Genomic DNA, 13289 nt, shown 5'->3' with positions numbered 1-13289 from the left:
AGTACTCCTTCTAAAAGTAATCCCATTACTTCTCTTATAACTTTACTTCAGAAGTACTTTGATTACTGCCTTACTAAGTTATTTTGCATATACATATAGCTCAGGAACTAGCTTAGAAAGTGTTATGAGTGTGAAGAATTCATGCTTTTTATGTTATAGAACCCGATTTTGCACAGAGGCGATGTGTACAGTCCTCCTTAACCCAATATTTGTATTGTTTTGTAATCTGATTACAGTAATCCCTTACTTTGGAACTAGTTACTGTCCAACACTGTAGCCAATACTGCTGAATGTGTGGGACTGGGTGAGTGGTTCCTTAATGTAAAGTGGAAAGCACTATATGGAAATATGACATTACCCTTTATTGTTTTGATAAAAGTACCAAAATATCTTAACTTATCTTAATAATTTGAAAATAATACATGAATTCATTTTCTCCTGCATTTCTTAACACTCAAAATCACTTTTTGTACCAGTCATTCACTTCTCAAAATCGTTGGTAGAACTAGCTGCTTTACAAAGGAAACGTTTTGCACATTCTCCTGTGGGTCAGGTGAGAGGCCGTGTGCACAGCCACAAACACTGAAAAGAAGAACGCTCCTGCTGCCACGTCTGCCCTGGGGCGAACTGACAACAGCCTCTGTGACCAGCTCCAACCAACTCAGACATCGAGGTGCAATTTTCTTGCCCAAGGACACAACGGACATGTTTTGACCACAAGAGTTGCTTATACCATATATCTGTCCTGGGGCAAATGTGGCTCAAATACATGGGGATAAAAGTGCAGTCACTTTACCTCTGCTTTGAATGCTACCTTCCAAAATTCACTGCTATTGAGTTCTGTATTTGTACCTGCTCCGCTCCTCCTTATCTCTCTCTGCAGACTGGACATAAACCTGAGCGTTCTCATGAGTTTTATCCCTTTGCTCTCTCTGCAGGTCTGGGGTCGTGCCATTATAAACATGCTGCTCTGTCCTGGGCTATTGGCAGCTTTATCAGGCCTGGCTCAGAGATAGACCTGCCTGTCTGTGTAATCTGACCACAGGAGAGAACAATGCTCATGGACTGGGAACACTAATGGGTAATGCTTTAATACTACTCACTCAGCTTAGAATGTGGATTTCTCTGCTCTTTGTAAAATAAAAATGAAATAAAATGAAATTATTTCCACTATTCCAGTCAAACGTTTGAAACCTGCTAGCTAGAATTAAAAGTAGACTTTTATTTTGAGTTGAAGACATTTTGACTTATAATGTAATAATATTGCCAGTATCTATAATTATATTTTTTATTATTAAGCAGCAATTAGATTATCCTAAATTCAACAGAAAAATGCACGTGTTACCCCGGGCTCAGACTGCAGGCGGTGCCGCACTGGTCTGGTTGCTGAGAGGATTCCATAAATATCAAAGCAACAAGCGGAGCTCAGACTGCACTGTACAGTCCAGTGGCGCAGCCGGAGCTGCCGTGGCATTCCGGATTCTTTCCACTGGGAGTCTATTTTTGCCGGAGGCCGCAGCCGACTGCTGCCTTTTCCCTTAATAAATGAACAGTTATGGTTTGAACACATAGTCCAGCGCATGAGGCTTCACAGGTGGAGACACAACAGCACAGCACCACTTTGAGTGTGACTGTCACACCTCAACAAAGCTGCTCCGGTGGAGTCATAGTTGAACCAGGTGCAGTCTGAGCGAGGTGTAATTAGGCCCGAGCGCCACAATCTGGCCTGTGTAATGGGCACAATATGGGAGTATCTTGAATTCCAGGTTTTATAGTGTAACACCTTGGCAACTGTTTTTGTCCATAGAGATTGATAAATACACTCACCTAAAGGATTATTAGGAACAAATGTTCAACTTCTCCTTAAAGCAATTATCTAATCAACCAATCACATGGCAGTTGCTTCAATGCATTTAGGGGTGTGGTCCTGGTCAAGACAATCTCCTGAACTCCAAACTGAATGTCAGAATGGGAAAGAAAGGTGATTTAAGCAATTTTGAGCGTGGCATGGTTGTTGGTGCCAGACGGGCCGGTCTGAGTATTTCACAATCTGCTCAGTTACTGGGATTTTCACGCACAACCATTTCTAGGGTTTACAAATAATGGTGTGAAAAGGGAAAAACATCCAGTATGTGGCAGTCCTGTGGGCGAAAAGGCCTTGTTGATGCTAGTGATTCAAGCTGATAGAAGAGCAACGTTGACTGAAATAACCACTCGTTACAACCGAGGAATGCAGCAAAGCATATGTGAAGCCACAACACGCACAACCTTGAGGCGGATGGGCTACAACAGCAGAAGACCCCACCGGGTACCACTCATCTCCACTACAAGTAGGAAAAAGAGGCTACAATTTGCACGAGCTCACCAAAATTGGACAGTTGAAGACTGAAAAATGTTGCCTGGTCTGATGAGTCTCGATTTCTGCTGAGACATTCAAAGGTAAGAGTCAGAATTTGGCGTAAACAGAATGAGAACATGGATCCATCATGCCTTGTTACCACTGTGCAGGCTGGTGGTGGTGGTGTAATGGTGTGGGGGATGTTTTCTTGGCACACTTTAGGTCCCTTAGTGCCAATTGGGCATCGTTTAAATGCCACGGGCTACCTGAACATTGTTTCTGACCATGTCCATCCCTTCATGACCACCATGTACCCATCCTCTGATGGCTACTTCCAGCAGGATAATGCACCATGTCATAAAGCTCCAATCATTTCAAATTGATTTCTTGAACATGACAATGAGTTCACTGTACTACAATGGCCCCCACAGTCACCAGATCTCAACCCGATAGAGCATCTTTGGGATGTGGTGGAACGGGAGCTTCGTGCCCTGGATGTGCATCCCACAAATCTCCATCAACTGCAAGATGCTCCTATCAATATGGGCCAACATTTCTAAAGAATGAACCAGCATCTTGTTGAATCAATGCCATGTAGAATTAAGGCAGGTCTGAAGGTGAAAGGTCAAACACCGTATTAGTGTGGTGTTCCTAACAATCCTTCAGGTGAGTGTATATTGCCATACTGCGGCAAGCAGGTGGTGGACCCTCTACCAGAAAAGTTACATAGTGCACCTTTATCTTTTATCAGATTGTCGTTTAAGCTGTATCCATAGAGCTCTAGACCTCCTTTGCAAAACCGAAGAAAACAACAATGACAAAATGACACATGGGGCATAATTGGATCTGTCAAAAGTGTCATGTCTCCACAGCATTACACAAAGAAACTGTCCTCCTCTCCTTCCCTCTCTCTTTCCCTCTCTCTGCTGTCTGTGGAGCTGATAACAGGTTTGGCAGAGGCAGTGGCAGAGTCGTTGGCAGTGACGTAGTTATGTGGTGGCACGGCCCCTGCTGGCACAAGCCTGGCCCCCTCTGCACGTCTGCACCAAGTGTGATGGACTGAAACACACCTTCCTGCAGCATTACTTACTGAGGATGTTTATTTTCCTGCACTGGCCAGGGCACGCATAAATAACAGTGCTCCATTTCATTCTAACCCTGAATTCTCCTTTGTCCTGTCAGTCACTTTTAGCTCTTTTAACATCTAGCCTCATTCAAGTTCTGTCGGGTCCTGCAAGAGCGAAGCGGTCAATCAGATCACTCTACAGTAGCAGATCGCAAAAGTCTGCTTCAATCATCGGCTATTACAGGGTATGACCGGCTCAAATAATGGACTACTAAAGCATGAAAGGGTGAGGGACTCGGAGTCAGGGTGCAGCAGGTACAACGCACAGCACTAAGTCACGGCACAGCTCCTATAAAACAGACTCCACCACAGCTGCCACCGTGCATGGGTCAAAATTGTTGAGTCAAAAATCTTCTTAATTTCTTGATTAGGCCCAATTCTAAGAAAATTTTGGCTCACGCAATGCTGCCCCCCGTGAAAAATCCTAGCTACGCCCCTGGTCGTCGGCCCAGACGCTCACACTCACTGGGCCCAGACTGTTTATCTGCTCGGCCCCTGAGAGAAGACAGGGCTAAAGGTCAACACAATACAACTCCAGTCGGGGGAAAACAATGCAGGCTGTCCGCCGGAGAGGAGTGCCGAGAGGAGATTAGGGAATGTATACAGTAGAGGTTTGCTGCTGTAGAAAATATTCAAATGTGGTGCATCAATATGCAAAAATAACCTGTTTAATGGACTGTAAAGGGGCTGCACAAGCTACCACAATAGAATCGCAATCACAATTTGACTGGGCACAATTCAATTCAGTTATGTATATTTATATAGCACATTTAAAACAACTTCAGCTGACCAAAGATATAAAAGTCAACAAAAAACGAATATACAGATAACACGATACATAGGAAAATAACAATAAAACACAAAGATATCCTGTCTAGCTCGTATTAAATGCCAGGGAGAAGAGGTAGGTTTTCAGTCTAGTTTTAAACTGTGTAAAAGACTGAGAGGATCTGACAGGCAGAGGGCGCTGTTCCATGGTCTGGGCGCTGCCACAGAAAAGGCTCCGTCACCTCCGGTCTTGAGTCTGACCTCTGACCTCGGGGATCTGGGTGGAGTGTAGGGTTGCAGTAACTCCCTCAAATAAAGAGGAATCATAGAGTGCACACATTTAAACATTGTGAATAACATTTTGAATTACACTCGAGCTGCAGTGTTCCAGATGCGATGTAACACGAGTGGATTTGTATTTTCAATTATCAAATTATAAATGCTATTATAAATGCTGCAAAAAAACAAAATATCCTGTCTTTTTATAGAAAAATCTTGTGCTACCTGTAGTTTAGACCTCTACAAACATGTTCTGAACTACATGTGATTCTTGCATTAGTTTATATTTCAGTTTTTAACCTGGAGTTGTTTACAATGTGCAGGCTGAACACAATCCTACTATTTAAACATAAATTGCAAATCACAATTTACACAGCACACCAATAGTACCCATTCTACCCACGGAGCCACTGCTAAAGCGCTAGTTAAATCAGCAGTGGGTTAGTTCAAATCTGGGCTACATCTAAACTAAGCCAAACTCTGAACCAGATCCATTAGAAGTTGGATTTAACAAGTTCTTAACCAAAACAAGAACCAAACTACGATTAAGCCATTTTAGAATTAAGATAAAGTAAAAATTAAACCAGTAGATCTGAACCTGAATAGACGGTTTGGCTCCACCAGGTCTTGGCAACAATTGTATCTGAAATGTGCCAAGAACTACAGCAGACATTAATAATCCAGAACTGAACCAGGACTACAGCTGAATAATGTTGTACAAAGAAGCCTGTTTATATTTTCAGGGAGTGGCATGTACATTTTTCATCTTAAAAGGTATTTGGGTAAAAATGGAAATTTAAACCTGGACTAAACCAAGAAATAAACTCTTTCAAGACCAGGACTAAACCAGGTCTGAACCGTAACTTAACAAGACCAAAACAGAAAGAGAATGAAGAGGGTGCAGCAAAGATGTATCCATGACAACCACCACCAATATCAAAATAAAGTCAAATGAAGGTCTGGCCTCAAAATCCAGTTTAATCCAGTTTCCTGCTCAGACCAAGTTCTGCCGTCCCACATTGCCGAGTATGAAAGTGGTGTGTGTGCATATGATTGGTGGTGGTCGGAGGGGCCAATCACCAAGTGTGGAAATGAATGAATAATGACTATAGTGTAGCACTTTCAGAGGCCTGTAAAGCGCAAGTGTAAGCCATTATGATTATTACTATTAGACTGTATATAAATGGAAGTAGCTAACCTGCTAGCCGTAATATGAAGTATGGGTGCGCGTCTGGCTCCATCGACTCTCCCGCAGGCTCGTCATTTTGCTCTTAAAATGTTCATATTAATCTGCGCCACATGAGCCTGGTGTTTTTATTTGGCTATTTTCTCCTTAAATCAAGATATAAACATGAATAACTGACCAATGACCTTCTTTCCCAGACGCTGCTACTACTAGGATTAGCAACAGGTTTGATTGAGAGTGTTGCCCCCTGTTCAACCAGCCGTGTGTTTGGGAAAGTGTTACCTTCAACAGTCTCGCTCCAGATTGGCTCTTTGGTTGCTATGATACTTGCAGTCGGAATTTCAAATATGGAACTTGGTTCCAAATTCTCTCCAATAGCTGCTAGCCTCAATGAGCTTTATTTGACTGTAGCCGAACACTATGGGTGACATCACACTCCCTTAGTCCACGTCTTTATACAGGCTATGGTTTATCCCAGATCCAAACCAGTTGCAGGACTAAACCTAGACTAAAGTGTGTTGTTAAACTTACATTGTCTGTTCGTAGTTTCTTGGCAGGGCAGCCTCCGTCCACTGGGTGGAGCATGTAGTACAAACGCACTTTGTTGGCGTGTTTCCGACTCTGCAGAGAGAAAGATAGACACATTAGTTAGTTTTAGTTACTTGGGATCCTTTTTTGAAAACCCCTTTTAAAGAGTTAAATACAGGCAAGCTCATTGCTTTAACTTTCTGGAGGTTTACGTATTAAAAAGATGGTTTAAAAACGTACTTCAGAACATTCTCCATGGATGTGACAAAGTGAGCCTTTGTCCCTTTTAATAGTATTATAATTTGTCTGTGCACATGTCTGTTCATTTTCAATAACTTTTCAATACTAAACTAAATAGAAATATCCCGGGTTTGTTTTGTTTAATTTTCAATCAGTTAAATCACCTCACACTAGTTAGTTAAAATATATTTTATTTAGTTATTCAGTTCAATACAGTAATCCACTTACCTGCATCTCCACATGGTCCACACAAAGAGGGGGCGTGGCCTATGTCAGCCATTTTATAGACTTGAGAGGGTCGTGGGCCGGACCATGTGGAGGGGAAACTGGTTTAAGTTTGTTAATTTCTTTGCGTTAATGTCTTGTGTGTTTTTGTTTCAATGATATAAGTGTTTATAGTTTATTTTGTTAAACACTTTTAGTAAAGGGACTTGGGCCTGAGAGATGGTTTTATATGGAAAATACTGCTCATGTTACACCCACAGCCCCTGGAGAAGAGATGGAGTAAACCAGGGGGAGGAGCTTCTGGTACTGGAGAGTATTTTAGGGGGGTAATTAGAGAGATGGGAACATCAGTGTAGCCAGGGTACTCGTGGCCTTTTCTTTTTTTCTTTTTTTCAGGTAATAAATATTGTCTGATGGGACTTCTTTTGTGTCTGCCTCCTATTCTGATCACTCGGGCCAGCTTCCCCACAATGGACATAGGACACATTTTATGCCAAACTGTGGAATTTTAAAAGCCAAAGGAACAACATTTCCATGGAAACAAGCAACATGCCTTTTTTGGCATTGTCCAGGCTAAAAAAGAGTGACGTCTGTGGAGATGCAAGCCCGCTCAGAGTAAGGACACTCTTGTTTCTCAGTGCAATAAACACAATAACACTAAAAACACAAATAAAAATAAACAACATGCTTTTATTTTAGTCTATTTCTAGCTGAAGAGTTACATTATGGTGGCTTTGATAATCGAGTCCACACAGGTAAAGTGTAGTGCCAGACATTCTAAACATGATTTAGCACTTTTACATTTTACGTTTTGATAGTAACAAAAAAAAAGCACTTCAAATATTCAAGTCATTCAAATCTGTGTCTCTCATTGCTCCATCTCTGTTTAAATGACCTTCCAGCTGAAACCCAGACACATTCATAATGTAAACTAGCGGTGCTGTGGGGATTTGTAAACAGCAGGTAATGACTGTCATGTTCTAATGAGAATCAGGCAAAACCAAATTAATCCCAGATGAATCGGAGCATGTTCATATGTGATGGTAACACACAGGTCAGGCCAGGTTATGGAACGTGATGAATGAGTTTGTTTCAAAATACTCTGGGTTGAATAGTGGATCTATAAAATTTAGGGCTGTAAACACCACACCCTCCGCTGCCAGAGCCAAACATGTCCATGCGATAAAATTTGTTTATCTCAGTGACGCATGTGGAACAAAGGAGCTCACTGGTCACCCATCGTTTTGAACAAAATCGAATGTCTCTCACCTCAGATTAAGTTAAATTCTTCGCTTATTCTGCAGGAATCAAAGACGTTTATGAGTCCCCTGTGATATTTTACTCTTTTCTTCTTCTGTTTGTCTATGCTTTTCTTTTTTTTTTCCTTGGAAGCAACCATATTTGTTTTGATATGGACAGATCATGGGTGTCTCTGATTGGCTAATCCACCTGTCAGTCACGCCCATTTGAACTCAGAGAGATTCACCGGTGACCAGACTTACATCTTTGAAAAATACTGAAAAAGTGTGTATTCTGGATCCCAGGCGCTCAACCTTCCATCCACACATTGTACTGGAGTTGTCAAAAGTATCGAAAATCAGATACCATTTGATACTAAAACCAGAATCGAAATTAGATACTCAGTTGAACAAGTATCAATACAAAAAAGTCACATTTACAGGACAGAAATAAACCTTTTCTGAATAGATTTCTAAAGATCTTGAGCTATCAGAACAATTATAAGACACATAGACGAGTATATGCCCATGGACCACTATCTGGACAACTGAGGGAGTACACAGATACAAGGCCACATGGGGATATAAAAGAAAGTACTATTTAAATCTGAAAATCACCTTCAATTGTCTAAATAAAGTACTCATTGTGGTATTGGAATCGAGTTTCAAATTTTAGTACCGTGACAACACTACTTTGTACCTCCCATCTTTATCTCTGTTTGATGTTTACCTCTCCACACTCCAGGGACATCATTTGGATTGAAAACTACTGCCTGGCCCAGTGAGCCAAAATCAAAGCAGAGCTACAATCTGCAAGAACAATCCTATGGACAGCCCATGGAGCCGAGCCAGCCGAGCCCACGCTTCAAACACGGAAAAAAAAAAACAGGAAAGACAGCACCGGAGCCAGGGAAGATCCGGGAGGTAATTAGACCGCAGTACACGGGGGGGCGTGGAGGAGGGGCTCTGACCAGAAACAAATCGATCCAAGATAGAGATAGCGCAGAACAAGAGAGGAAGAACGAGATTCCAGCGGAGAGATTGATAGATTGTAAAAAAGGAGGTGTGATGAATGAGTGATTGGTGACATTTGATAGCGTCGTTCGGTAAAGGAGGAAGGAAGGAGGAACTGTTAAGGCATATAAAGGCTCGTTTGTGAAGGGAAATGAACCAAGCTTTAATGATAGGATTTTCAGCTTTTTTTTATGGACTCTGAATCTTTTGGATCTGTTCATTTCAAAGAGCCGTTCAAAACACTGGTCTAGTATTTAATTATATGACAGAAGCCAATGTGAGAACTCTTTTTAACTACAAACTAATCACAGAGAGACTTGACCAAAGCCAGGATTTGTTTGAAATGGTTCAAACTAAGAGTGGGAGTGTGCTTACCCTTTGAAATTATGCACAACCTACATGAAACGTACTACTATAATAAGTTTTACAAGTAACTGGGGTGACAGTAGAGTAGTAGTACACTGGTGTATGAATGAGCTTTAATGGGCGAGTGGTTATTTGATGTAAACTGCTTTGAGTGGCTTAAATACATAAAAAACAGAAAGAAAAATATTTGGTTCAAGTGAAACAAAAATACCAGGATCATGTAGAGACCAAAATGACGAGCCTGACAGCAGCAGTTACAGAGAGAGTGCAGAGTTTTTCAATAGAAAGTGGATTTTAGCCGGAGTCGATGGAGCCGGAGTCTCGTCTATGCTCACGTCCTATTTGGAACACGGTGGCTAGCAGGTTAGCTATGTCCATTTATATATACAGTCTATGGCTCAACCAGAGCAGTGTTTTTGCAGTGCTGCCAGATCCTCAACACCACCGTGATCGTATGGAGAGCTCAAATTTAAACAAATAAAAAAATGTCCAAAATTATCGTACAATACCGAAATATTGACCAAAAATGTGCTAAAATATGTTTGCATTGTCTGAAATAAAATATATCAACAAAAGTAGTTACACACTCAAATATTAAATATGCAAAACTTAAGTGTTTTGAGGAACGCAGAGAGCACAGGCTCACAGCTGGGTCAGTCTAAAAGGAACAAGTGTGAATGTGGAGGGTTAGTCTGACTCCAGATCAGAAAACCAGCACAGCGCAGCAGATTTAGAATAAAAGTAAACCTAAGTAGACCTATTGTGCTTGTGTCTGCTGCATAGTTATAATCTCTGACACTCGTGGATGACTATGTTATACTTTAGACATTTTAAATCACAATATTCGTCTAAAATGACTTAATAAAAGAAACAAGCCACTGACTTCCGCATTGGAAAACTGCAGTTTCCAATGGGAGCTGATGTCCTGTCACCACAAAGAGTTGACACCTCAGATGGAGAGCTGTGGATCACGATGGTGAGCAGTGGAGTTCTTTTCATTTGTACCAAAATTACTACAAAGTGCTGCCAAATCCTGCATGTATCACCAATTAAGAAAATAAAATTGGAGAGCGAAGAAAGTACAGAGCAGTGGGCGTATGCCGATGGCGGTGAAAATGGGGGTTGGCAATATGGCATCTTGAAAATAACTTATTAAAACATAAACAAATCACTCCAAATACAACTCTGGATGAGTAAATGTTGAGGGGAAACAATTAACATGGTTAAAAGCTCAGAACAGTAAAATTTGAGTTTGAGTGAGATTGACAGATAAAATGTAATTTATTAAAACATGACAGTGTAATCCCTCACTCAGAATTGGTTCAGTTTAATGTTACTAGTTTAAAAAATACGATTTTCAAACAAGTATCACACACAGAAAATGTCTTCTGGATGGGAGCCAAAAAGTTCTGACAGTGTAGAGATGACTATGACTGAAACCTTTGTTGAAACATTTAATTATTTCATAAAGTATCTAAATAATTATTGACACATTTAACTATTTGAATCTAACTAACTAGAGGCACTGCATTGTCTGAAGCTCTGTTACTTAAGTTAGATTTTTTTAACACAAGCTCAGCAGAAAGAAGTCACTTAGCTGGAACTGCAACGGGTGAGCTGATCTGTACAGATCTGTACATGTTCCTGTCAAATGACATTACAGTTCCAGTTAGCACTAGCTAACTGTTTATCACTTATACTATGACCCTTTTACCGGGGATTGCGAATCAAAAGAATGAAAACCACTGTTTTAAGGTACCAACTCACATATGTTGAAATTCTAATTTGTCTTATCATAAGATCATGAACACTGAACACACAAGTGTGAAAAACCTGGATATATGGCAGCACAATGGCAGAGTGGTTAGCATTGGATCAGGGTTCACTCATCAGTATCATATGAATAAAACAATCTTACAATAAACCCACAAGAGAAGACAATCTATCCTCAGTATATGACGGCTAATTCTATTTCAGGTTTAGATCATGTGATACTTTCTTTATGTCTCATCTGCTGACAACGGAAAAAGTATTGATCCATTTCAATCCAGTTTATTTGAGCAATAACCATTTTTATATATATATATATATATATATATATATATATATATATATATATATATATATATATATATATATATATCAGATCTAAATCAAAACAATAGTGATAGTCTGTGCTAATAGAGCTCCCATTAGGGACCTGAACGATTATGCAAAATATGACTCAGGCACAGTTCACACTTAATGTAATTCATTAGCCCTAGCTAACAAAAAAAACGGTAAATAAATGTTAGTTTCAGTGTATTTAGCGCCTCCCTTAAGATGGATATAGAGCAGTGTCCAACAGCAATTTGACCAGAAGTGAAACCGCAGCTTGAATGAGCGGTGAAATACCTTCACTGTAAAACTTTGTCTAGTTGACAGAAGTTTTCTTTTGCTGTATGTTGGGGAGGCCAAATTTATCACAATCGAATCAAAATGACCATTTGAGTTCCTGCAGTTACTTTGATAAAAGAATGTCCTCTACAAATAACAGAATGTCCTCTCTTTTTTAAGAAACATTGTGGTATCTATTGTTTACACTTCTACAAACATGTTCTGAAATACATGGGTTTCCTGTATTAGTTTTTCAGTTCATATTTCAGTCTTTTCTCATGTGTTATAAATGCTATAGAGTTTTTTTTTGTTTTTTTCAACATCCACCTACTTTTAAAGAGGGCGTATCGTGTTGTGATAGTGCTCTGAAGGGGGAGTGAGTGCTGGAGGTTATGATGCAGAGGGACGTTAATGTTATTTTCAAAACAATAAAACATACCCTGCTCATAATATGTGACGCGTTAACAATTAATACCCCATAGAAGTGCAGCCCTACTCCATAGCTTTATTTAGTCTACCTGCTCAGATTTAGCCTTTACGGGACAGATAAAACGGTAGATTTTGGTGAGCCGGCAGAGATCCAAAGAGCTCCGGAGCAGAGGGGGAAGAATGTGATGACCGAGCCCAGTGAAGCGTGAGCAGCTGGGGGACAGGTGACCAGCACTAGTGCCTCATACAGACAAACAGCCGCGAGCACCGGGGAGGCACAGTCACTCAGACAAACCCAAAATGGACTTACTCAACCTGAGCTAGGATAGGCAGGACATCACTGTATCTGAATTAAACATAGAAAATAATAATATGAAAACTATATATCAAAGATTAAAGAGGAAATGTGATGCAAAATGGACTTTTAGGAGCTATTAGTTATGTTTTAGTGGCGTTTCCTTATCACTAGTTTACTCAAAGTTGTATTTTGATCCATGCATGTTTGAGTAATCTTGTACTGTCTTGCGTTCGAGGCTTGAGTGATCACCCATCAACTCTGGCTCCAATTCACTTTCTATTGAAAAACTGCTGCTGTCAGACTCGTCATTTTGCTCTTAAAATGTTCATATTGACCCGTTCTACATGACCTTGGTGTTTTTATTTCACTTTTTCGGGAAATTAGGCACCTTCTTTCCCAGAGGTCAGATTAGATTGACAGTGTTGCTAAGCGCCTGCTCCCTACTAAACCGGAAGTGCATTTGGGAAGGGGCGTTACCTTCAACAGCTCGCTCCGGATTGGCTCTTTGTTTGCTATGACACTCGTGGTCAGAATACAACTGCTAGTCTCGCTGGTTTTGCAAGTAAATGTGACTTTTATGAGCTTTTACACATGTTTATAATGGTGTTCTTTTGTGTTTTCACCTCCACCCATCTCCATTCACTCCTCTGTACTTTTTTAACCCTTAAAAAGATCATACATATAGGGTTTCAACAATAAAAAGTAATAGAAAAACTACTGTCTGTTACAGTGAAATGTCAATGGACCTAAAAGATATATTATACAAAACGGAGTGTTGTCAGCTTTACGCCATGTTATAATGCTGTTTCTTCATCACAAACATGCCTGTGGTTGTATTTTCTTTCATTCACATGCTTCAGTAATCCTTTATTATTAGT

At 40.4% G+C, this 13289-nt stretch overlaps 1 protein-coding gene across 1 annotated transcript in view; it reads right to left on the bottom strand.

Moving 5' to 3' along the window:
• Positions 1-13289, bottom strand: part of zmat4a (zinc finger, matrin-type 4a) — a 239555-nt gene that overhangs the window by 150923 nt on the left and 75343 nt on the right. The window contains exon 3 of the mRNA XM_033972605.2: positions 6229-6318. Within this exon, the coding sequence (XP_033828496.2) occupies positions 6229-6318 (90 nt within the window). The remainder of the gene's footprint in view (positions 1-6228; positions 6319-13289) is intronic.

The sequence above is a fragment of the Periophthalmus magnuspinnatus genome, chromosome 9 (genome assembly GCF_009829125.3).
Source record: "Periophthalmus magnuspinnatus isolate fPerMag1 chromosome 9, fPerMag1.2.pri, whole genome shotgun sequence".
NCBI classification, from domain to species: Eukaryota; Metazoa; Chordata; class Actinopteri; order Gobiiformes; family Gobiidae; genus Periophthalmus; species Periophthalmus magnuspinnatus.
The sequence above is the reverse complement of the archived record's forward strand: the minus strand, read 5'-3'. Positions and strand labels throughout refer to the sequence as shown.